At 46.7% G+C, this 24676-nt stretch overlaps 1 protein-coding gene across 3 annotated transcripts in view; it reads left to right on the top strand.

Annotated features, from left to right (window-relative positions):
• Nucleotides 1-24676, top strand: part of SEC23B (SEC23 homolog B, COPII coat complex component) — a 38394-nt gene that overhangs the window by 6580 nt on the left and 7138 nt on the right. For all 3 annotated transcript variants that reach the window (XM_059896904.1, XM_059896903.1, XM_059896905.1), the window contains 16 exons: nt 252-338; nt 1696-1932; nt 2056-2141; nt 3060-3204; nt 3623-3781; nt 4144-4259; nt 6283-6406; nt 7407-7487; nt 11639-11728; nt 12451-12557; nt 13694-13847; nt 17047-17124; nt 19870-20031; nt 20868-20954; nt 23682-23837; nt 24223-24288. In XM_059896904.1, coding sequence (XP_059752887.1) covers nt 252-338; nt 1696-1932; nt 2056-2141; nt 3060-3204; nt 3623-3781; nt 4144-4259; nt 6283-6406; nt 7407-7487; nt 11639-11728; nt 12451-12557; nt 13694-13847; nt 17047-17124; nt 19870-20031; nt 20868-20954; nt 23682-23837; nt 24223-24288 — 1935 coding nt within the window. The remainder of the gene's footprint in view (nt 1-251; nt 339-1695; nt 1933-2055; nt 2142-3059; nt 3205-3622; nt 3782-4143; nt 4260-6282; nt 6407-7406; nt 7488-11638; nt 11729-12450; nt 12558-13693; nt 13848-17046; nt 17125-19869; nt 20032-20867; nt 20955-23681; nt 23838-24222; nt 24289-24676) is intronic.

Genomic DNA, 24676 nt, shown 5'->3' with positions numbered 1-24676 from the left:
GCATGCATGCGGGATCTTGTTCCCCGATCAGGGATTGAACCTGGACCCCCTGCATTGGGAGCACACAGTCTTACCCAGTGGACCACCAGGGAAGTCCCTTAAATTCTGATTTTTGTATTTTAGTAACATGTTCTACATTTTATGCTTTCAGAATTAATATGTGGTTATTTACTATTTTTATAAATGGAAAATAAAAGGCATAATATATCTTTCAGCCCTCATGAAGCATTGTTTTGTTTTCTTCTCTACAGTTTCCTCCGGCTTATGCAGGCATATCTGAGGTGAATCAGCCTGCTGAATTGATGCCCCAGTTTTCTACAGTTGAGTACGTGATACAGGTAATTGTTTGCTGCGCATTTAAGGAGCAGTGTTAAATTGAGCTTCTTTTGAAATACTTTGTCTTCTGTGTCTCTTGCCTGTCTGGACGATTTAAAGCTGTGAGGCCCACAGGATCCTGAACATTAGGTCATGGCACGTGTGCACGTGTTGGCATTGTTTTCCCGTCTCCATAGAAGGCTACCAAAAAGGTAGCACTGATTCAGTTCAAAACCCACCCTCCACAGCCTTGTCCATCTCAGTTGATGGTACCCCATCTTCTAGTTGTTCAGCTTAGAAATCTTAGATTCATCCTTGACGTCTCTCTTTTTCTCACATTCCGTATCTAATCCGTTAGGAAATCCCATGCAGTCGATATTCACACTTGATCCAGAATCCAGCCACTTCTTTCTCCCCACAGCTCCTGTCCTGGGCCAGCCCCTGCCTCTCACTTGAATTATTGGGGCAGTCTCTTAGCTCTTCTCCCTGACTTTACCCTTGCTCACTTATATTTTATTCTTCACCCAGCAGCCAGGGTAACCCTTTAAAAACATCACATTAGGTCTGTGTTCAGAAACGTCCAGTGGCAAAAATGGCTACCTTTTCACCTGGAGTAATAGACGGTCTTCAGAGTTCTGTGTTAGCTGGCCGTGTTACCTCTCTGACCTCAGCTTCTTTTAGGGTCCTTGTTCAGCCAAATGGGCCTCCTTGACTTTGCTCAAGCGTGCTGGGAACAGACGTGCCCCTGGGCCTTTGCTCTGGCTTTTCCTCAGGCTAGAGCTTTCTCCCCTGTATCTGTATTGCTCCCTCCCTCTCCTCCAGGTTTTTGCTCAAATGTTACTTTCTTAATAAGGCTGCCCTGACCTCCCATTTAATGGTGGAGCCTCCCTGCCACCCCCTCACCTGCCCCCATGCCCGGCCTTCACAATCCCTCCCCCTTTCTCCATTCCGGAAAGTTAGCTCCTGAGGCAGGCAGGGATCTCTGGCCTTTTGGTTCGCTGATGTATCGCAGGACCTGGAGCAATGCCTGGCGTTCAAAAATGTGGAATAAATTGTTGGATATAAAATAGTCTTTACGTCTAGTTTGTTTTGATAAAACTTGTCGTTTAATGAGGTAAGTAGAGGTTTGTTTCGGTGTTTTTATCCCTGACAGTATAAATAAAGACTTGTTACTTACATACCTGTTTTGCCTTTTTTTTTTTGGCTGAGCCATGTGGCTTGGAGGATCTTAGTTCCCCGACCAGAGATTGAACCTGCGCCCCGACAGTGAAAGCGTGGAGTCCTAACCACTGGACCGCCAGGGAACTCCCTTGTTTTTTAAAAAGAGCTGGTTATGTCTATTTGTATATTGATCATTGCGCTGTTTTTCTTTGCATAAAGCGAGGTGCTCAGTCCCCTCTGATCTTTCTCTACGTGGTGGACACATGCCTGGAAGAAGACGACCTCCAAGCACTCAAGGAATCCCTGCAGATGTCCCTGAGTCTCCTTCCTCCGGATGCGCTGGTGGGCTTGATCACGTTTGGGAGGATGGTGCAGGTCCATGAACTCAGCTGTGAGGGGATTTCCAAGAGTTATGTCTTCCGGGGGACGAAGGATTTAACTGCAAAGCAGATACAGGTTAGTGCCTTGCTTGTCCCCAAGCAGGAGCAGGGATGTTTCTTAAAAATTCATTAGGAAAAAGGGAAAAAAATGTCATTCACTTGTAGTGTTAAGGGAAATGAGTCTTTGTGGTTTGTGTAGGACATGCTGGGCCTGACCAAGCCTGCTGTGCCCGTGCACCCAGCGCGCCCGGCACAGCCGCAGGAGCACCCTTCCATTTCCAGCAGGTGAGCTTGGATGTGCACATGCACAGCGGTGGCCGTGGGCGGGAGGGAGGGACAGCGGGAGGGCTTTTGTTTTTTATTTTTAGAGGGGAAAAAAAGACTCAGCCTAACCAATATTTAATGTTTAATGACAAACATGACAAGTCAGTGTACGTTTAAAATTTATAACTAAGTTAATATATATATATACACACACGTACATGTGGGGCAGATTTGCTCAAAATATTTTTCCTGTTAGAGTTGTATCATCGCAGAGGTTTTGAGACCACCGTACGCAGTCATTCCCCTCTTCTTAGATACATGGCTCTTGTCCTTTTTGATTCTTAAGTAAAGCTGGGGAAACTGAAAAGGCTCCTGTTGGGTGTCCTTTAACAAGCCTGAGATCGGGCACTTCGTTCACATGGCCCGCTGTGCTCCTGGGGCTGCCCAGGGCTGGGTTAACAGTCGGCCAACGTGATAAGATGCTTTGCTGACGTGCCTGGCACAGCCTCTTCTCTAAGAAACCGGTGTTCCTCCCTGTATGACTCCCAAGGTTCAAGAGAAACGCAAATGGAGTCTTCAGAACAATGAAGATTGTCCACGTACATGAACCTTACATGGACTGAGTTCATGTTAGCATGTCTTCAGGGTTTTTTTGCTGCTTAAAATTTAATTAAACTGATTTGTTTCTATTTGAAATTGATTTTTTTTCCATGCTACATATGCAGGTTGCTATATACTAGGCTTTAAATGACATTGCTGAATAAAATTGCTTTGAGTTTTTTTGTGTTTGTAGTTAGAGACAACTTTGAAGGAAAAAAAAACTGCAAGTTTTTTCTACTCTGATACTTATTTTGAAGAGCAGTAACTATGTGTCATGCAGGCTGAAGACCAGAGTACTTTATTAAATCAGGCTTGACGTGTCCATTCAAAATCATGCAGATTTCTGCAGCCCATTCACAAGATCGACATGAACCTCACTGATCTTCTTGGGGAGCTGCAGAGGGACCCATGGCCTGTACCTCAGGGGAAGAGACCGTTGCGATCCACTGGCGTTGCTTTGTCCATTGCTGTTGGCTTGTTGGAGGTAACTCAGAATTTACTGGGACCTATCGGACCACACAAGCTTTCTCACAGAAGGTGTGTTTGTTGGCCTTGTCTGAAAAATCAGCTGTGACCGCAGTCAGCTGGCAGTGTTAATTTATCAGAACGTGGTTCAGTGATTATTCTTATCCACACTGAAGGAGCCCTCGGTGTTTTGAAAATACAAAGAGTTTTCATGAGAAACACAAGCCCATTAGGGCACCAGGATCACAGTAAATAAAAGTGCGCCAGACCCTCAGGTTGGAAGAGAGAAGCTGCTTCTCAGCAGTGTCATCTGCGTTTTGCTGCAGTATCATCAGTAGTCACTACAGCTGAGGACAACTCACATTCGGAGCACTTCTGTGGGAAACATGCTTGGGGTGGGCTGTATGTTCCTAAAATGCTGCCACTTACTGCTTTAGGGCACTTTTCCAAACACGGGAGCCAGGATTATGCTGTTTATTGGGGGTCCCCCTACCCAAGGACCTGGCATGGTGGTTGGAGATGAACTAAAGGTTCCTATTCGCTCCTGGCACGATATTGAGAAAGATAACGCCCGCTTCATGAAAAAGGCAACCAAGGTAGGTGCTCCCGGCTCAAGGCTGTAAGTGTGGTCACCCAGGTGGGGTTTAGGCTGCCCTGGAGTGACAGCTGCTCTGCTGAGGCCATGCTTTGTAGTCAGTGAGTTCCTCTTGCTGAGATGACCTTGCAGATCTCGGCTGATGTTAAGTATCTGTCCCAGTTCTGAGACCTTGGTTAGAGTGGGTGGCCCTAAAACTGCTAAAAGTGTTTTGAGACTGAAAACTGCAGTTTTATTTTATTTGGATGTTATGAAAGAGACTGTCTGCATATTCCTCTCCTTGATCACCTCCCTTTGGTGTGGTAAGGCACGCTTAGTGAGTGGTGCTGCTGTTCCGTAAAGGTAATTTTCCTCTCTCTGCAGCACTATGAGATGCTTGCTAACCGGGCTGCTGCAAACGGTCACTGCGTTGATATTTACGCTTGTGCCCTTGATCAGACTGGACTTCTGGAGATGAAGTGCTGCACAAACCTTACTGGGTATGTGGACAGTGAACCCCTGGGGAAAGTGAGAGTGCTTATTCTAAGGAATGAGACGTGAGTGATGGAACCGTGGGAATGGCCAAGGCTGGCTCAGATGAGCGTTCAGGTGGCTCTGGGCTGCGGTTTCGGTGCCTGGGGAGGGTGTGTGGGCCTCTTGGAGGAAGAAGCTGTGATCAGGAGGTCAGGGTTCACTGTGAACTTGTCGTGGCAGAGTAACTTCATTTCTTAGAGTTGTTGCAGACACTGAGGCAGGAAAGCAAGCATGGAGTATGTGGCCTTCAGCACTTCCTTGTGAGAAGGGGGGAAATAGGCTGAATGCTAGAGGAGCAATTAGGAGCCCCTCACCTGGCTTAGTAACCGCACCTCGTGACAGCCGGCACTCGCTCAGCCTGGAGGGTGCGGTGCAGGGCGGGCTGGGAGCCCACGTCCTCAAAGCGGGATGGTGCCCGGCCAGCCGCCTTTGGGGCCCATGGGCACACTCGAGCCTCACCCCAGACCTCCTGAATCAGAGGCTGAGGAAGCAGCCTGGTGGTGGGTTTTAACAAGCTCTCCGGGGATTCTGGTGAGAACCACCGATGGCACCACTGGTCTGAAGGCGCTGCAACATCAGAATCACCCGGGAACATTCAAAACTACTTTCGGTCGGGGTCTTGTTCCTAAAGTCGGATTTAATTAGCATGGTGCCTGGCCTGGGCGTCAGCATATTTAAAGTTCCCGAGCGTTTCTGACGTGGAGCAGAGTTTGAGAACCACTGGTGCGGCCCCTGTGTGCTCCAGGCATGCCTGAACACAGACAGCGTCGGGGAAAACCTGCGTTTGTCTGGAAGTCCCCTGGGGTCTTGTTCACATGCAGCTGGAAAAGCAGTGGCAGAGCACTGTGGGTGGGCCTGGGGTTCTGCATTTCTAAGGAGCTCCCAGGTGGTGCTGCGGGTCCTCATTGAGTAAAGGGGAGGGGGTAGAACCCTCGTCATCTGCAGCTGTCCTGGGACCAGCAGGCGTGTGAGGTGATAGAGGACCAGTGATGCTGGCCTGGCTGTGCCGGTGAGTTCACCTAATACGCTGGACTCCCCCCAGTGCCCTGCAGGAGCTCTTGCTCTTGGAACATCACAGGAAAACTCCCATGTGTTTGTGAGCACCCCCGAGCTTACACACCAGAGTTCACGTGTGTGTGTCTTTCCTCTGTGGAGAGGGACCAGCACTTCCCTCACACTCTCAGTGAGGCCTTTGACCCCTGAGTGACAGTATTTAGGGCACATCACCTGTTGCACAACTATAGTATTGGGGAAATGTGTGAACAGTGACACTGAAAAAAAAAAAAGGGAGGTTTCAGTTGATGGCTTGAAGTGAGCCAACCGTTTGGGATGACTTCCAGCAAAGGCGAGGTGACCCTGGGCTGTGTTATGGGGTCCATTATCTTCAAGGAAGATCACAGTCTTGGTTTCCTTGGGGCTAGTCACACCTTATCCAGATTATATCATCATTTATTTTTTTAAACTTTTAATTTTGAAACAATTACAGCTTCACAAGAAATTGCAAAAATAGTACAACGAAGTCTGTCCATACTTTTCATCTAGCATCTCCCAGTGGTGGCATCTTACATAAATACAGCACCACGTCAGAACCAGGAAACTGACTTGGTACAGGACGGTTAACTATTGATACATCACGGACCGTACTTGGCTCTCACCCGTCTGTACATGCACTCATTTTTAAAAATCTGTGTGCGTGTCTAGTTCTTTGAAATTTTTATCCTCTCTATAAGTTTGTATAACCACCACGGTGATCAAGATACAGCACTGTTCTAAAGAATTCTATGTTTAATGTTTTAAAAATAGCGTCTTTCTTGAGTACAAATTGAACTGGCTGTTTTCCATTATCAGTAAGTGATCAGTAGCACTTCTGTGGACATGCTTGCTTTTTTCTTCTTCTCTAAAATAATTGTTCATAAATACCCAGGAAGCATCAGAATGGCTTTGAGTCATCCTAAAGGTTCACTTTCTTTTTCCTTTTTTCTTTCCTAGAGGACACATGGTGATGGGAGATTCTTTCAACACCTCTCTCTTCAAGCAGACATTCCAAAGAATTTTTAGTAAAGATTTTAATGGCAATTTCCGAATGGCATTTGGTGCTACGTTGGAAGTAAAGGTAGAATAGATTTCTAAAACCTTAATGAAAGAATAGTGTTATTACTTGCTTAGTAGTCAGAGTTGGGGGAGCCTCACCCTCAGGACACGGGCATCTAAAAATAAGTTAAAAAGCTCCTAGCAAAATAATCCCAACAAAGTATATTCATTCTGTCCCTTTGCTTCTCAAGAATGACCTGCATGTTTATCAGTGTTTTAAACCATGAGATGCCTGCTCTCCCTGCAGAGAGAGCAGGCCTTACAAAGGTGGTGGGCCAAGTGCCCACCCAGCCACTGGTTTGTGTTTAGCGCCTGCCTGCAGACTAGCCAGGGCGCTCTAAAATGGGGCAGCATTGTGAGTTTGGCTTTTGTTTTTCCACGTAGGGACTGATCGCTCTACACACTTGATTCTGAGTCATTGAGAAAACATTCAAAGGGGCCGTTAGAAAATAGGATGGCAAATATTACTTTGCAAATTGGCAATAATCATTAAATCATCTAGGTTAAACTTTAAAGAACATTGTCAAATGTTTGAGGTTTTTTTAAAAAGATGAAGAAAGATGGACTTTGCTGAAATGAATTCAGATTTAAAAATCTGAGTATGTTGGCTTCGTCATTGTGTCGGAGTTCATAAATTAAGTATTTTTAAAGCAACACAAAACAGCATATTCCCTGATTGACGTTTGTAACTAGTTACGACAGGTTTGTGGCACAGGAGAAGAATGCAGTAGTATTGGTAGAATTGCTGTCTTCTTTGTGCACGATAATTTCAGAGTTGAGAAGGCAGAACATGCTGCTGCGTCTTTGGAACAAAGATAACTCCATTTCTAAAGGAGGGTTTTATTAAAGTTTTAGTCAGTTCACAGCAGCCCTGGAGAAGCATATACAAGCTTTTGCATGCTAGAATCCCTGTAGGATTTTCCCTTGGTGGAATAATAACCCTGCCGTTTTAGTTGTGTCCTTTGTGAGGGGGTGGCTCTTGGTGATTGTTAACTGTCTGCTCTTATGTAATTCTGCCTCAGACCTCGCGGGAACTGAAGGTTGCCGGAGCCATCGGCCCTTGTGTGTCTCTGAACGTGAAAGGACCATGTGTGTCAGAAAACGTAAGGAAAACTCCTCCATCACCCTCACTTCCTGTGCCTGGGATTTGACCCCTTAGACGTGTCGGGGCTGAATGACCTTGCATTGTGTCACCTGTTGGCTTGTGTCTGTGGTGAGGGGAGAGGGGTAACTTACTGACACCCACAGCTCTGAGGGGTAGTGTCATTTCTGTCTTTCCATCCATCGGTCTGAACGGTCAGAGAGGTTAAGTGTCTTGCTTAGGGTCAGAGATGACAACGGGGGAGCTAGGTAGGGACCAGGTTCCCCACCCGACTACCGTTGTTCGGGTGGCCACGCCAGAGAACCACCAGGCATTGCATTCTGTGCGGCACAGTCCTGCAGGGACAGACCCGTGTGCTTATTGCCCTTGGAAAGGCTCCCTCTGTCTCGCTTCTCAGAGACCGTTTTGAGCTGGTTGGGCAGTGGGTGACACTGGTGCATGCAGACGTCGGTGTTCCTTGAGTGACAGATTTGAGTACATGGGAACGAAGTTCAGCTCTCACTAGGTGGGGAGATGGCCTTGCTGGTGGCCCACTTCCTCTGATTACACTTGAGCTGCCAAGTGTACACTTCTGGTCCAGTGAGGCCTGTCCAGGGTGGGTCTGGGCTGGGTTGTCACAGTCACGTCCTTCCCTCCCCGTCCTCTTCAACGTGAGGCTGGATGGGAGAGTTGGGTGTGGGCTCAGGGTGCAGGTGTGGCCCTGACGAGGTGCTTCATGGCTCCGGGATCCAGCGTCTCTGTCCGGGAAATGAAGGCAGTAATGGGACCTACTGTACAGCACTGTTGGGAGGACTCCACGAGCAGCGCAGGTGAGGCACTTAGAACAGTGCCTGGGACCCAGGACGCCCACACTGGGTTTCACCTTTCCCATCGAAGTTTTTGTCCTTATCAGCAATGAGCACTCGTTAGTGACTACTTAGAGTAAGTTTTTATTGAAGTTACCAGAGGCAGGCGGTTTGAGGATATTCCTGTAACCCTCTGGGTGAGGCAGGTTGTTGCCCAAGTCCCTGTGGTGAGTCCCTCGTTACCCCCATGTACTCAGGGACGTGTACTCTTGTTTCTTGGCAGGGCTTTGGGAGGCTGCCCTGCTCCAGCATATTCTCCATAGACTTAATATCTGCCTAAGACGGTATTATAACTTAGTACAGCCGTTCCAGGATCCAGTAGGGATCAGCCATGAAATTTTTGGATGGGGGGTGGAGGAGGCAAAGGGGAGGAAAAGTACAGTTTTCAGACACACAGGGAAGTTTTGAGAAGAGCGTAATGAGTCTGTATCCCCACCACGTAGAGTTGGTAATCGTTGACATTTTGTCGTAATTGCTCTGTCCTCATTTTGGCCACGTTTGTGTTATCTACCTGATTTCATCTATTTGCCATATTCTTTTATCATATCAATATTTTGCCTTTGAAAGCGAGTTGCAGACGTCTTGACGCTTAGTCTGTCAGTGTTTCGGTGTGCATCTTCTGAAGACAAGGGTCTTCTACGTTATTCTCAAACCTGAGAAAACAATGATTTCCTAATATCATCTAACATATAGTCACATTCTTTCCCTAATTTCTCTCCAGATGCCCTTTGCAGCTGTTTTTCCTCTCTAACCACTATTGTATTTCATAATACATATCCTTAGTCTTTTAAAATGTAGGATGGTCTTCCTGTCATTTTATTTATGCTTTTTTGCTTGTTTTGTTTTGTTTGATGATGTTGGTCTGTTGAAGAGACAGTGCCAAGTGCCAGGAGTCTTCTGTAATCGAGTGTCTCCGTATGTTTGTTTCCGTGTCTGACTTGTTTTCTGTCCTCGCTGTATTTGCTGTGAAGTGGAGGTTAGATGAATGATTAGATTTGGGTTAAACCTTTCTGTCCCCCATGCTTCCTGAGTGATCTGTGTACCTCGTGCTGAGTTGTGGTGAGGTGATGACTGTCCTTCAATTACAGAGGCCCGTTTCCTTTTTGCCATTAGCAGGAGATCTGTTGAACAAGATTGTAGCACAACATGAGTATCTTGTTTGCCAGCAGCCTTTCACCTGATGGTTTTAGGTTATCCATTGATTACCCTGAATCAGTGTATTTGAATCACAATAAACTGGTGATTTCCTAATTCCATCTTTACAGTTCTTCTGATCAGGGCAGGGTAGATGCTTACATAAGGAATTTGTGTATTAGTGAGAGAATACAATGCTTGTGGGACTCTGGAGGGTTTGTGGCCACGCTTGGGGGTTGGTGCTATAGGGGAGGGAAATTTTTCTTTTTCCTCTACCCATCTTAGTTTCATTGGCTGGGACCCTGCAAATTAGACTGACGAAACACAGCTTAACAGGAGAAAAACAAACAAGTTTATTAATGTGTGCATCACACACATACACAGCACGTACATACTCAGTGATGAGTCACTCAAAGAGGGGGTTAGACATTGGGATTAGTTGCATCTTAACAATAAATGTTCTTTTACAATAAATGTGTAGATAAGTGACGAGACAAAGGAAAGGGATCTTGATCTTCTAGGGGTGGCAAATTGTGGAAGAGTAGACAGATGGGGGAGACGGATGGGAAAGGAAGGTTGTTTTACCAAGAGTTGTTACGTAGATTCTTCTGGTGCCGCCTCTGGACTGATAAGCATCTAGCATTGTCTTTGGTGGTTAAGAAGCTCCTGCCTTCCTGGTAGGAGGAGGATAGAGAGTTTTCTTATGTCTGCTTTTTAAAAATTACCTACAGCTTAAAATAATCTTTATGCCAGCCTGGCATATTTTGGGTGATATGCTCTGAATCCCCTTGATTTGAAATTTTAACAGGTTCGTATTAAAAATGGAGTCAAAAGGTGTGGAGAGAGATTTGAGAGAAGGGATTTGCAAGGCAAGAAAGGGGAGCAGACAGGCTCCTTTTACTTCCTTGCCATTGTTCGTGGGTGCAGCCTTCACTGTCCAGCAGATGTTATGTGCCTCTTTTAGAAAAGGCCCTGAAAGGGAAGGTGAACACCTAGGAATCCATCCATCTCACGATCTTGCTTAGGAAAGACTCATGAAACGCAGGATGTCCTCCCCAGCCTCCACCGTCGAGCTGTGACTCTTCCCTTTCCCCTCTGACCATCGCCTTCCTGAGATTGCTGGTTCTGTGGCCAGGGACATGGGCTCCTGGCATGGCTTTGTAGAGAGACCGGACTGGTGTCAGCTGTACTCAGCTGACAGCGTACAGTTTGGGTGGATTCAGAGTAACAGGAGAGGTATCATGGCTCTCTTAATGCATAACTGTGTTACTTTCTAAGGATGGTATCCCACATTATAATGAGGTGTTAAAATGTATAATATTCGCTGTCTCTAGAATGATCAAATGTATGTTTCAGAGTCTAATGATCTTCTTGGTTAATGGTTCTAGGTATTTGACACCTGCAGACTTTTCTTCTAGATGTCATGCTTAAAACACTGATACCCTTCAAGTTTTAGTGAACTTCTTATTTATCGCTGGGAGCCATTCAACTAGTCAACACAAAGCAGCCTTCACATGACTAAAATCTCAGTTCTCTTACCAAGAATTTATATGTAGCTTTTGCATAAAGGAATTGGGTTAAAAATTAATATTTAACAGCTAAAGTTCTGTAATTATTTCTTGTTCTAATAATGGTGGAAGAAGTACATAAATCTTTCAAGCTAAGCAGGTAATTCTTTTTCTTTTCAAGTATTTACTTCTTCCCCATCCCTGACTTGATTCTCTCAGTTGACATCAGTGTTATGTATTGTGTGTGTGTGTGTGTGTGTAGAGATAAAGCTCAACGACGTAATGAAAACTGACCAGAGTGCCAATATAAAAAGCCTAATTGTAAAGTACTGTAATAAATGTTAAACTTTATTCTGGTCTGTAATTGTACTTTTTTCAGTGAAATTTAAATTTTCTTTTTTTTTTTTTTTTTCCATTTTTTTGGCCGCACCGCATGGCATGCGGGATCTTAGTTCCCCGACCAGGGATCGAACCCGTGCCCCCTGCAGTGAAAGTGCAGAGTCCTAACCACAGGACCGCCAGGGAAGTCCCGAGTTTAAATTTTCATTTGGAATGAGATATTCTAAGGGACCTGCCCTTCTCAGAGTCAGTGCTTTTCATCAGCAGGTAATCACAGGAGCATCTTTTTTGTTTCATTTCTTTTTAATCCCTCTTCTCTCCCCTAGGAGCTTGGTGTCGGTGGCACAAGTCAGTGGAAAATCTGTGGCCTGGATCCCACGTCTACGCTCGGCATCTACTTTGAAGTAGTCAATCAGGTGGGCTGCATTTTTTCATGAATAGTCGCATCTCAGTGTTGTGTTTTCTGATTTGTTACAGCCTGGTGGCCTCCGGTTTCTTTCTCCACAAAGTGATGCTACTTTGGGCTCGTGTTTGGCCTGATCTTAGTCTGACATCATCTTTTTTATTCCTTCCAAGGTTTGGTCAGAGTCAGACAGCAAACTGCTTTTGTCACTTTGTTGTTGAACTGATAAGGTCATCAGAAGAGGAATGGCTTTTGCCAGCCATCATAATGTTGGTGAATTTTTGAGTGTGTCAGTTTTTCCCCAGTATTTTATTTTTTAAAATTCAAACGTACAGACCGATAAGTAGAATTGTATAGTGAATACCCAAGTATCAACCACTCAGGTTCTGTAACTAACATTTTGCTCTGTTTGATTTGTTACACATCTAGCCATTCCCCAATTCATTGTGTTTGGATGCATTTCAACGCAAATTGCAGTCATCAGTGTCTTTCATCCCTAAACCCTTCAACATGTATATCAACTCACGTTCAGTATTTATTTCCATATGGTTCTCTTTTTTGAGGTAAAAGTTGCAAACAGTGAAATGCCCCGATCTTAAGTGGACCATTCAGAACGCATCAAGAACCTTGCAGTCACCGCCGTGTCGGTCGTCTTAGGACGAGTGCACAGGCTCTGTGACCGCTTGTGTGGGGTCATGCGGTGACAGTAACGGTTGCTGGCCTCTTGTCCTGCAGCACAATGCCCCGATCCCGCAGGGGGGCCGCGGCGCCATCCAGTTCGTCACACACTATCAGCACTCCAGCACCCAGCGGCGCATCCGCGTGACCACCATCGCCCGCAAGTGAGTGGCACCGGCTTCCTCTCCGCTGAACCGCTGGCTTTTTGCTATGGAGAGAGAGTCTAACATGTAGTAGTTTATCTCTGTGATTCCGCTGAGTGAATGGTTCTCACCAGCCCTCACTGGCTCATTTGATCAGAGCAGGACGGGGAGGAGGCACTGCCGGCTTAGAAGACTCTCCTTTCAGTAGGAATAAGTTCATTAAACATTATTTTTCATTATTTATCAAATAAGTGACCCATAAATATACCCTCCTTATAAAAGATTCAAGCAGCACATAATTATGTAAAGAATGGGTCTCTCCCACTCTCCCCAGAGGTAAAATGCTATCACTGTACTGACATGTAACTTCACAATCCCATCTCTGTGCAGTTATAGACCACGTGTGTGTATTATATACATGATGGGTTATGTGAAGATATTCATAAGTTTTTCTCAAGAATTTGTCAAGGACACCTTCCATGTCAGTACATAAAAGCCTCTACCTCATTCATTTTATTTTATTTTGAAAAAAAAGTTTTTGGAAGTATAGTTGATTTACAATATTATATTAGTTTTAGGTGTATCATATAGTGGTTTGAAACTTTTGTAGATTATACTCCATTTAAAGTTATTATAAAATGTTGGCTGTATTCTCTGTGCTGTACAGTATATTCTTGTAACTTATTTATTTTATACATAGTAGTTTTTAACTCTTATGCCCCTCCCCCCTTCCCTCTCCCCACTGGTAACTACTAATTTGTTTTCTATATTTGTGAGTCTGTTTCTGTTTTGTTATATTCGTTTGTTACATTTTTTAGATTCCACATATAAGTGGTAACACAGAGTATTTAGTATGTGTCTTTCTCTGTCTGACTTATTTCACTAAGCATAATATCCTCCAGGTCCATTCATGTTGTTGCAAATGGCAGAATTGCATTCTTTTTCATGGCTGAGTAATATTCCAGTGTGTGTGTGTGTGTGTGTGTGTGTGTGTGTGTGTGTGTGTGTGTGTGTGTGTGTGTAAAAATACAGGAACAGATTCTGTGTGTGTACACACACACACACCCTCGTCATGTACCCATGTCTGTGTCTTACTGGAGAGCCGGCTCTCGGGCCTCTCCCGCATGCAAGCGCAGCACTCACTCTGGAATGGTCAGTTGGGCAGATGCACAGAGTCAGCTCAAACACATCGAAGCAGCGTTTGACCAGGAGGCTGCAGCAGTCCTGATGGCGCGGCTGGGAGTGTTCCGAGCAGAGTCGGAGGAGGGGCCGGATGTGCTCCGGTGGCTGGACCGACAGCTCATCCGACTGGTAAGCTGGGGACAGTGGCACTATGTTCAGTCTTGGTCTCTGCTCTACTTTTGAGAGAACTGTCGTTTAAACCTATTATTTTATACAGCCAGTAAATAAGAATTTTATCAGTGGCTTACCTCATGCCAAACACCAGACGTCCTGAGAATGATGTAAAAGAAGTGTTAAATATGCATCTCCCCCAAGGGCTCACGTTACAGTTGGGAAGAAACACCACACACAGGCCGTTTAGGTAATGGTACAAATCTGAGTGTGTTGAGGGCTGACTTAGATGAGTCCCTGTGAATCCTGTGGTTCTCTGTTTTCCCTCTAGATCGTGGAGGGTTTGGGGGGAAGTAGGGGTCCATGGCCCAGTGAGTGTGAGGAGAGGCCTGATGTGTCCTTCGGGGTCTAATCAGGAGAGAGAAGCCATGCGGTAATTTAAACGGGGGAAGTGTTATATAAAGAATTAGTGTCACAACAGGGGATTAGAATAATTAGGGATTGGCTAGTAAGAGGTAAAGAGAAGTCTGAAGGATACAGGGTAGTAGATCCAAGGGGTGCTACTTCCAGGCTGAGGTAGAGCACCCCAGCAAGACCCACATCCCTGCAGGGCTGACGGAGCCACAGGTGGGGCAGGGCCATGGCTCATTGGGTCTCTCAGAGCAGAGACGTTGCCGTGGTGCCTACTGGAGGGACTTAGTAGAAATTCACCCTCTGTGGCGCCGAGAAAACCGTTCACCAGGAGGCGTCTCAGCAGGGGCGCACGGGGCTGGGGGGCTGCAGGCACCAGTGCTGCCTGAAGATGCTGCAGCCGTCCGCTGACCAAGCGTAACGTAGTGCCCTGGCAGGGGATAAATATTTAAGGGCCCCAGATCCATTTCACAGCAGACGGAAAGGGTAAGTTTGGAGCCACGAGGCAATAAATCAATAATTGAAATACCTTATGATCTTACCGTTTGGAAATTCACAGCACGTGTTAGTGATCAAAGGTCCTGAAAAGCACAGTAACAAAACTTATTTAACTTTGTTTAGCCCTATGTGTGCCCCTGCTGTCCCACAGAATCATTTTTTCAGGGAATGCCAGCATTGCAAACATAATGTGAAATTGAGCAGAGGGTCCAAGTGGTTGGCGAAGGCTTCTGGTGGGAAGTGAGCCTTGAGTCAAGTCTTTTTAAAGAGAGTAGAAGGCAAGGCTTGCCAAGTGGAGGGCCCAGCACCCACAAGCCTGTGGGGTATAGCTGGGCATTCAGTTTATGCTGGGGACCCTGGAGAGGCCGCTGTCATGGGTGGCCAGTGACTACGGTGGGGGAGCGGCAGTGCAGGTGCAGGTCGCTTGAACAGTGCCTTGACTGTAAAGTGACGTCTCTGCCTGGGTGTTAGAGAGAGGGGAAGGATTAAGTGTGGTTCTTAGGCAGGGGTGTGAGAGCAGCATGACGCTGTGTTCACACTACCCGTCCCTGTATAAGATAAATCGGAGGGCGAAAGGGCTGCTGTTACGGAGGCCAGCGGAGGATTTCGCTGGCTCCAGGGAGCTGAGACCAAGGAGGCGGTGGTTCAGTTGGAGGGGAGAGAAGCTTTGGAATCAGGCTGTATGCCGAGAGAAGAATTGACCAAACTTGGTCGAACTATACGTGGAATCAAAAATGAAAAAAATCGGGCTTCCCTGGTGGTGTAGTGGTTGAGAATCTGCCTGCCAATGCAGGGGACACGGGTTCGAGCCCTGGTCTGGGAAGATCCCACATGCCGCAGAGCAACTGGGCCCGTGAGCCACAACTATTGAGCCTGCGCATCTGGAGCCTGTGCTCCGCAACAAGAGAGGCCACGACAGTGAGAGGCCTGCGCACCAAACAGAAACGAAGACCCAACACAGCCAAATAATTAAATAAAAAAAAAAAAAAAAAAAAAAAAAAACGCTAACTCAAGTTCTTTTTTTTTTTTTTTTTTTTAAATTTTTATTTATTTATTTTTGGCTGTGTTGGGTCTTCGTTTCTGTGCTATGGCTTTCTCTAGTTGTGGCAAGTGGGGGCCACTCTTCATCATGGTGCGCGGGCCTCTCACTATCGTGGCCTCTCTTGTTGCGGAGCACAGGCTCCAGACGCGCAGGCTCAGTAATTGTGGTTCACGGGCCTAGCTGCTCCGCGGCATGTGGGATCTTCCCAGACAAGGGCTTGAACCCGTGTCCCCTGCATTGGCAGGCAGATTCTCAACCACTGCGCCACCAGGGAAGCCCAACGCTAACTCAAGTTTTAAGTGTGGGCGACTGCAAGAATGATGGAGCAGTGGGAAACAGGAAAGGAGAGCAGCTGTGAGGGGGAGGGAGGGGAAACCCCTTTTCTAATGGACTAGTTTATTTTGAACATGAACTTGAATGTCCAAGGAAAGCCACCCTGTAGTTAGGATAGGTCCTGACAGGAGCTCGGGTCGGAGGTCAGCACTGCATGTGGGGGAGGGATTTGGGTGACTCTGGCCTGGCCGTCATGTCGTTTGTAGCCAAGGCAGGGAGGATGGGAGCAGAGGGCCAAGAACTAACCTCGGAGGAACCCACCGCCGTCAGGAGGAGGTAGGGAGACGGGCTGTCGGATGAGGCAAAGAAGATAAGTCGGAGAGGTGACAGGATGTAGGAAGGCGCTGCTGCGGCGGCTGAAGGAGACGGGTCAGGAGGTTCAGGGAGTCACGTGGCTCGTGGTGGCAGGGAGTTGAGGAAGGTGAGGTCTGTGCAAGGCTGCAGTCGGAAGAGGGTCACTCCCAGAGATGAGCTCTCTTTAGATGGTGAGCATCTGACTCCCTGGTGAAATGAAGTGTGTGACATGAAGAGGAAATAAAGGCAGGAAGAGAAAATGTTTAGAGATTTGCCTGTGAGAGGAGGAAGAAAATGGGAGTTGTAGAATAATAGAACATTAGGCCTGCCTGTAACTGCTAAGATGTCAGAGTCCTGGAGGATTTTCTTATGGAAGAGGCACCTGAGAAGGCTTCTCTAGCCCCTCGCTGTCAGAGCGGCCTCAGCCAGCATTGCCTGGGAGCTGCTTAGAACGTGGGGCCTTCAGCCCCCCTACCCCTGATCTGCATTTAACACCCCCTGGGTGCTGGGGGGCTGGGCTGGAACTTGGGCAGGCAGGGGTGGAGCTGAGAGTGGGGCATGGCCCTCCTACTCCAGGGAGTTTTCAGGTGACCCTAAAGTTTTTTGTGTCTTTTTTTTTTTTCTGTTTTCTCTCAATAGTGTCAGAAGTTTGGACAATATACCAAAGAAGACCCCTCATCTTTTAGGTTATCAGATTCCTTCTCTCTATATCCTCAGGTAAGTAATATATGTTTTTTAAAATAACTAAAGAAGAAAGTGATAGAAATAAAACTCGCTGCTCTCGGGGTCAAGTCAGGACTCCGTGTGTTTTGAGACTCCATTTGGAGGTGATGAAGGTCGTTCAGTTCAAGGCCAGACAGTGCCTGAGCCCCACGGAAGACGCAGGTGACACGCAGAGAGCAGGTGCACAGACTTTGGGGAGAAGGCAAAACAAGATTGTTGCTGCGAGGCCACGACACGACCTCTGATTTGTAGAAGTTCTGGGTGGATGGTCACCCGTGAACATGAACGCAGCAAAATGAGACCGCAGTTACCATGGTAGACATTGGTGACGTGTCTGTAGTGGCTGTGCTGCATCGTGACTGTGAAGACCCGCACGTGGGGGGGGCCAAGTGTGTGGAACCGTTTGGAGCAGGGAGCGGGTAGTGGAGCGAGGCGCCGCAGGTGGGGGTCTGGGTGCTGTCTTTTCTGAGCCTCCACCCTCGTCTGTAAGTGTGGCAGCTAGGGCTCAGCTCCACTCCAGGGGTGAGGCTGGCTGACCCCGTGTCCGCCGCGGGCCAGGCACCCATTTGGCTTGGCAGCCAGGAGCCAGCTTTGCAGCTGGGCCCGGGGTGTGCGGGTCGGGCCCCTCACAGGTGCAGCTTCCCCAGAACTGGAGGCAGACTCAACCTTTTTCCCCTCGTCCCTCAAGGATGCCTTAATGAGGAATAAGTAGGAAGAAGCAAACTCTCAATCTTAAGTGAACTTGTTAGGACTTTGGTACTCCATCGGGTATTACCTTTTTGAATACTCGATTTGGCAAGTGGACGCAGGCTTCAGTCATGAACTTGTACAGCTTGGAGTCTTAGGGCTAAAGGAGGGGGGCTTCAGAGGTCACCTCACTGGACACTCAGCCCAGGGTAGGGCTCTGCAGTCCCCACCGTGTGCCTGTCTGTCCTGTGCCTGAGCAGTTGAGGCTGGACGGCGCTGTGGAAAGAGGCCGGGCCCGGCCAGGGTCAGGGCTGAACCGGGTTCCAGTGCTGGCTGTGTTGCTGCCGGTCTTGGATGAGGTCCTGAACCTCTTCAGAAGGATGGAGTTGGTCTGGGAAGTGGCATGCAGTCTTTCTAAAGCTGGGGAATCTTTTTTTCAAGAGGAGCCTCTCAACAGCCAGCACAGAGAGCAGACAGACGTGGTGACCCGTACCCCTGGGCCCCGAGGATCCGCTAAGGCTCGGAGGGCAGTTTGAAAACCACCAAATTTAGATGATGTCTTAGATTCTTCTGTTGAAGCGTCTAGCATAGAGGTCCAGAGCCAGGCAGCCTGGAGCAGAGGCCGGCTCTGCCGCTCAGTGGCGAGGGGTCTTAGGCACGTTGCCTGCCCCTTGGTCTCCTTGCCTGTGAACTAGGGGTGGTAAGAGAGCTTTCCTCGTGGCTTGTCGGGGGGACTCGATCATTCTTGTCCAGTGTTCTGTGCCCTGCACGTAGGATGTGCTGAATGTCAGCCTGGGTCATTATTTAGGAACCTACAATTCATTATATTCAAAAGCTTCTCAGGAAGCTTTGTTTCTTTGTTTTATTTTTGTCTACGTTGGGTCTTCAGAGCTGTGCGCGGGCTTTCTCTAGTTGCGGTGAGCGGGGGCTACTCTTTGTTGCGGTGCGCGGGCTTCTCATTGCAGTGGCTTCTCTTGTTGCGGAGCACAGGCTCTAGGCGCGTGGGCTCAGCAGTTGTGGCTCGCAGGCTCTAGGTGCACGGGCTCAGTAGTTGTGGCTCGTGGGCTCTAGGCGCGCAGGCTCAGTAGTTGTGGCGTACGGGCTTAGTTGCTCCACGGCATGTGGGATCTTCCTGGACCAGGGATCAAACCCGTGTCCCCTGCATTAGCAGGCGGATTCTTAACCACTGCACCACCAGGGAAGTCCCTCTCAGGAAGCTTTGTACTTCTCAAGGCAGGTCGTTTTCATCTTCTGGCAGCTCTTTAGCATGAGCTAACAGCTGCTCTCCCACCGCTGCTCCTTGGGGGCTGGAAGGAATGCATCTCTGTCTGCAGTGGCGACTCCTGGCCTTTTCTCCCTTGAGCTCCTCACTCCCAGCGCTCTGCCTATGTCTCAGCACTCTGGCCTCTCCTGTGCTGTCACTGTGCCTGGCGTCCCTCCCCTGCCTCTGGCTTCTTCTCACACGTCTTTTAGGCCCCAGTGGCTTTGGGGACGCTCCTGCTGCACCTCACCCCCACCCCATCGTACCAGGACTTTCCTGCGCTGGGGCCCTGAGTGCGCCTTTTCCCCACTGGACTGTGACCTCTTCAGAGCAGAAACTCTGCTCTGCGACCTGGCCCGGTGACTCCAGAAAGCAGTGCTTCTTTGCCTTGCCTCTTTCATGCAGGAGCTTTGACACGCCCAGAGGGCCTCCTCTTTTTCTAAAAATTATGTTTATTTCTAATTGTAGTGAAAACCCCATAACATAAAATTGACCACCTTCATCGTTTTTAAGTGTGCAGTGTGGTGTAGTGTTACGTATGTCTGATTGTTGAGCAGGGAATCTTGAGAACTTTCTCATCTCATGAACCTGAACTCTGTACCGTTAAACAGCAGCTCTCCCCTCCCTCCTGCCTGGCCCCCGGGGCTGCCACTCCACTCTGGTTCATTGAACCCAGAGGCCTTTTTCCTAAGGGCTAGGTTCTCCTGTTTCCAGGGCGGGGGCAGGTCTACTCTCTGGGTGTCTAGGAAGGTGACAGCTGTGTGCATTTGTCTTTTTCTCTGTAAATGCAGTTCATGTTCCATCTGAGGAGGTCTCCATTTCTTCAAGTCTTCAACAACAGCCCTGATGAGTCGTCGTATTATCGACACCACTTTGCCCGACAGGACCTAACCCAGTCCCTCATCATGATCCAGCCCATCCTCTACTCCTATTCCTTCCACGGGCCTCCAGAGGTAAGGGCCGCTGTGAGTGCTTCTCCCACAGTTGGAATCACCTAATACAGACTGTTTTTTCTAGCATGTTTACTCTTAGAGCAAAACTGTAAAAAAGAAAACTTTGAGTCTTTATAGTAATTTAACATTATTTCTGAGTGTTAAAAAAATGTGCATAGGAAAAAGTCATAGGACGTGTAAAATTAGAAAACAATTTAAATGTTCAATAGCAGGAAAATTAAGTAATCTAAGAAATATTCACCAAGTTTATGTAACATAATAAGGTAAATCCTTATGTTAAATAAAAAAGTAGAAACTTTTCTAAATTATGACTTTTTAAAAGCCTGCAAGAATTAAAAACTATAAGGAAATAAACCAAAATTTCAATATTTGTTGTTCTTGAGTAGAAATTTTCAAATTTTGCTAAATGAATGTAAGTTTAAGTTACTTTTCTTATTGAAATAAAAGTCATAGTCAAATGTATTTTGTAGTAAACTTTAAAATTTGTATCAAAGGATGTTCTTTTTCATGTAGGCATTGGAGTTCTCTGTCATCTACAGCAGTAGATTTGAGAGAAATATGTCTCTGATAGAATATATTTCTAGCACAAAACTGAGAAAATTTGGAATTATTTCTGGTTCCTAGAGCAAAAGCTAACGTTCATCTCACTTCCCAGTTGATGAGGGATTATCTGGAGCCTGTTTTTTCTACCAAGTTGAAATCTAGAACTGCCTAGTCAGGGAGCAGAATGTGGGGATTTGGCACGAAGAGGAGACCCTCCCTGCTGGGTGTGGGGTTGGCGGGTGGCCGTGTGGACACCGCGGGAAGACCTGTGCCATCTCTCCCTTTCGCTTCAGCCTGTGCTCCTGGACAGTAGCAGCATTCTAGCTGACAGAATCTTGCTGATGGACACATTCTTCCAAATTGTCATTTATCTTGGTGAGGTAAGATGAAGTTAATTTCTTTCTTACTATCATTTTTTACTAATTTAGGTTTTTATGACATCTGAAAAAAGAATTTGGGCTTAGAAAACCCACAGTTTATTATAATGAGTATAGTGGCTTTTATGCTAGTGAATAAAATTTTTTTTTCAGGTCCCTGAAAAAAGGGGGTATTTGTATATTTAGTAATTTTAATATTACTTGCTATAAGTAAACGTCAGGTTGTCCTTTTATTTTTTTTAATTCTTATGCAGCTTTTTTTTTTTTTTTTTTGGGCCATGCCGCAAGGCTTGCGGGATCTTAGTTCCCCGATCAGGGATTGAACCTGTGCCCTCGGCAGTGAAAGCGTGGAGATCTAACCACCAGGGAATTCCCTAATTTTTTATACACTTCTTAAAGGTTACTTTTCTCATGTTGTACAACACATCCTTGAGCCAGTAGTTTGTACCTCCCACTCCCCCACCTGTATATACACTGCCCCCCACTCCACAAACCACTTGTTTGTTCTCTATACCTGTGAGTCTGCTTCTTTTTTGTTACATCACTAGTTGTATTTTTCAGATTCCACATGTAAGTGATATCATACAGTATTTGTCTTTGTTTGACTTATTTCACTTAGCAGAATACCCTCTAGATCCATCCATGTTGCTGCAGATGGCAGAATTTCATTCTTTTTTATGGCTGAGTAGTATTCCATTGTATATATCTACCATGTTTTCTTTATCCATTCATCTGTTGATGGACACTTAGGTTGCTTCCATATCTTGGCAATTATAAATAATGCCGCCATGAAAATTGGGGTGCATGTGTCTTTTCGAATTAGTGTTTTTGTTTTTTACGGATATATACCCAGGAGAGTAGAATTGCTGGGTCTTATGGTAGTTCTATTTCTAGTTATTTGAGAAACCTCCATACTGTTTTTCAGGTGGTCCTTTTAAATCACTATGATTTATTGCTTTCTGAGTTGTCAGGCAAGATCAGTTTACTTTTCGTCAGTAAACTTTTTATATTCACACTGTCCTTTCAGAGTTATGTTAGAGTCACTAGTAAATACTGCTAGGTTTGGGACTAGAGTTTTTCTCTGAGGTAATGTGGCCCAGTGAACCTTATGCCAGGTCTGTGGATCCCTAGGATGGCTATGGATGGTGTTCAGGGCAGCATGCATTTCTTTCTCAAAGAGGTTCATGCCCTAAGGAAACGAATGGCTCCTCAGGAGAAAATCCTTTAACTGAGTGTTATATTCAGGGATATATTCTCTTTTTTGTCTGTTGTACATTTTTTACCTTCAGTACATTGCTTTGGCAACTGACTTGACTTCCTGGTGTCTGTACATTAGGAGTGATTTCAGATGTCCTGAAAAGATGTAAATTGTGTTTCAGCATTCTTTAATGCCCTAGAAAGAAATGGTTTTTCTAATAACTAACAGGCATTTTATAACTTTAAACTATTTTCAGCATATTAACAGCCACTCTGCTAGCCACTTGCGCACAGGTGTCAGGTCATCAGTAGTGGTCCTAGACTTAAGGCTGGGTGACCGACCAGCTGCTGTTCCCGCTGATTCCTTCAGGAGCTTCCTGTGTCTTCAGCTCATCCCTTATAGACATCTCTGACTACAGCTGCTGTCCTGTTCCTTCACACATTGATTGAGCACCTTCTGTGTGCAAGGGATAGGTTCTAAAGATGAAGGCAGATGACCTTGCCCTCGCCCTTTGAAAGTCCTAAGCCTTCTGATTGCGGGGGTTCTTATGAACTCTTGGACGCAAGCAAGCCGATGGGCATTCCCTCCACGCCACCAGCCAGTCAGAAATTAAGACCTGGGAAACGGCGCTGGCGCAGTAGGGGAGGTGAGAGCAGGCTGGTCTCCTGACAGCAGTTCTGTTTCCAGAGCACATTCCTCACTTGTTACGTCTTCTTACTCCATATTCTCTCTCCATTGCTTTCTTTTTTAGTATCCCCCGAATAACATGTGAAAGCACTTCCGTTTAGTTATAAAGATATATTAATCAGTCAGTGAGTATTTCTTCACTTCCGGCATGATTAAGGTGTGTTTCCTAGCACAGTTGCTGACGGGAATGAAAGAAAGATTGAGACACCATGTTTAGTTGGGGAGACAGTCTTTCCTTTCCACACTTTGGTGTATTGCCTTCTGCTTGTTGCCTAATTAACACCCATGCTTTGATTCTTACAGTTTATCTCCACCACCAAGAGGCCCGGGGCCCCGGGGAGCAGGGGTTAGGGTGGAGTTGGTCCCACCCGCCCGTGGCACTGCCGAGCCCCGGAGGAGGGCGTGAGATGTGTGCCACCAGGAAAGAGAAGGGGCAGTGGAGTCTGTATAGGAAGCCGGCAAACCCCGTTCCCTGCCAGGGGTTGCGAGGACGTGAGGGCTAGACCGAGCGATAGCGGGGGAGGTGGAGAGCAGGGGAGCCCAGGGCTCCTTGGGGCACCCGATCCGGGGTGTTTGTCAGTACAGTTAGAAAGGGGAGGGGAGGTGTGGTGGGCACTGACATTTCCGGCAGGACTGTGTAGGCGGGGGTGTCGTGGACGCAGTGCTCGGCTTACTCACGCTCCTGGTCAGCTCCACATGGCTCCCCTCGGACACTCGTCTCCCTCGACAGAAGACTTTGTCACTGGAAACAAGTTCCGGGTGGGACGTTAGAATGTCAGGGGCGTCGGAGAAGGCTGTCATCACAGCATCTCCACGGTAGTTTTGATTCCTTTGTTTTGGTGTAGACCATAGCCCAGTGGCAGAAAGCCGGCTACCAGGACATGCCTGAGTACGAAAACTTCAAGCACCTTCTGCAGGCGCCCCTGGACGATGCTCAGGAGATCCTGCACGCGCGCTTCCCCATGCCGCGGTACGTCAGCACGGAGCACGGAGGCAGCCAGGTGAGCGAGCCCAGCCCGGCCCTGGCGCTCTGTTGGCTTTATGATGCGTTCTCGTGGCTGTAAATCCAAACTGCCTGGTTCGTATCTTATATGGTGACATAAATTGACACATAGGTCAGCTTCCAAATATGACTTCTTTTTAAATGAGTGGTCAAAATATGTTGGTGTAAAGTAGAGGATTGCCAGAATGAAATACACTCCATGTTTCAGGAACCCTAATAAATGGAGAGGCTTTGGGCTTAAACTAAAGAAAAACTAAAGAAAAGGGTTCCTATGTGGTAAAAAATTTCTAATTTAACAAAATGTAAAAACTTTTTTTCTATTACACTAATATTAATGCCACTTTTAGTCTTTAAATCTAAATCTCTCTCTTTTTTTTTTAAAGGCTCGATTCCTTTTGTCCAAAGTGAATCCATCTCAGACACACAATAACCTGTATGCTTGGGGACAGGTGAGTAATTGTCAGGTATTTGAGTAGGAGGCCAGGCTGCTTTTTTAAAGACTTGTTTTTAAATTCTACAAATTGGGGAATTCCTTGGTGGTCCAGTGGTTAGGACTCGGCGCTTTCACTGCCGGGGATCGGATTCGATCCCTGGTTGGGGAACTAAGATCCTGCAAGCTGCAAGGTGCGGCCAAAAAGAAAAGAAAAGATAAATAAATAAATTCTACAAATTTATTGAATTGAATCCCTTTTGGCCCAGAGACAGAGTAACTTGGGTATTTTGCTGGGAAGAAAACTTTGAATAATACAGTAATTCCCCTTACCCATGTTTTCGCTTTACAAGGTTTCAGTTACCTGAGGTCGGCTGTGGTCAGAAAATTCCAGAAGTAATTCATTA

Source organism: Balaenoptera ricei, chromosome 15, assembly GCF_028023285.1.
Source record: "Balaenoptera ricei isolate mBalRic1 chromosome 15, mBalRic1.hap2, whole genome shotgun sequence".
NCBI classification, from domain to species: Eukaryota; Metazoa; Chordata; class Mammalia; order Artiodactyla; family Balaenopteridae; genus Balaenoptera; species Balaenoptera ricei.
The sequence above is the reverse complement of the archived record's forward strand: the minus strand, read 5'-3'. Positions and strand labels throughout refer to the sequence as shown.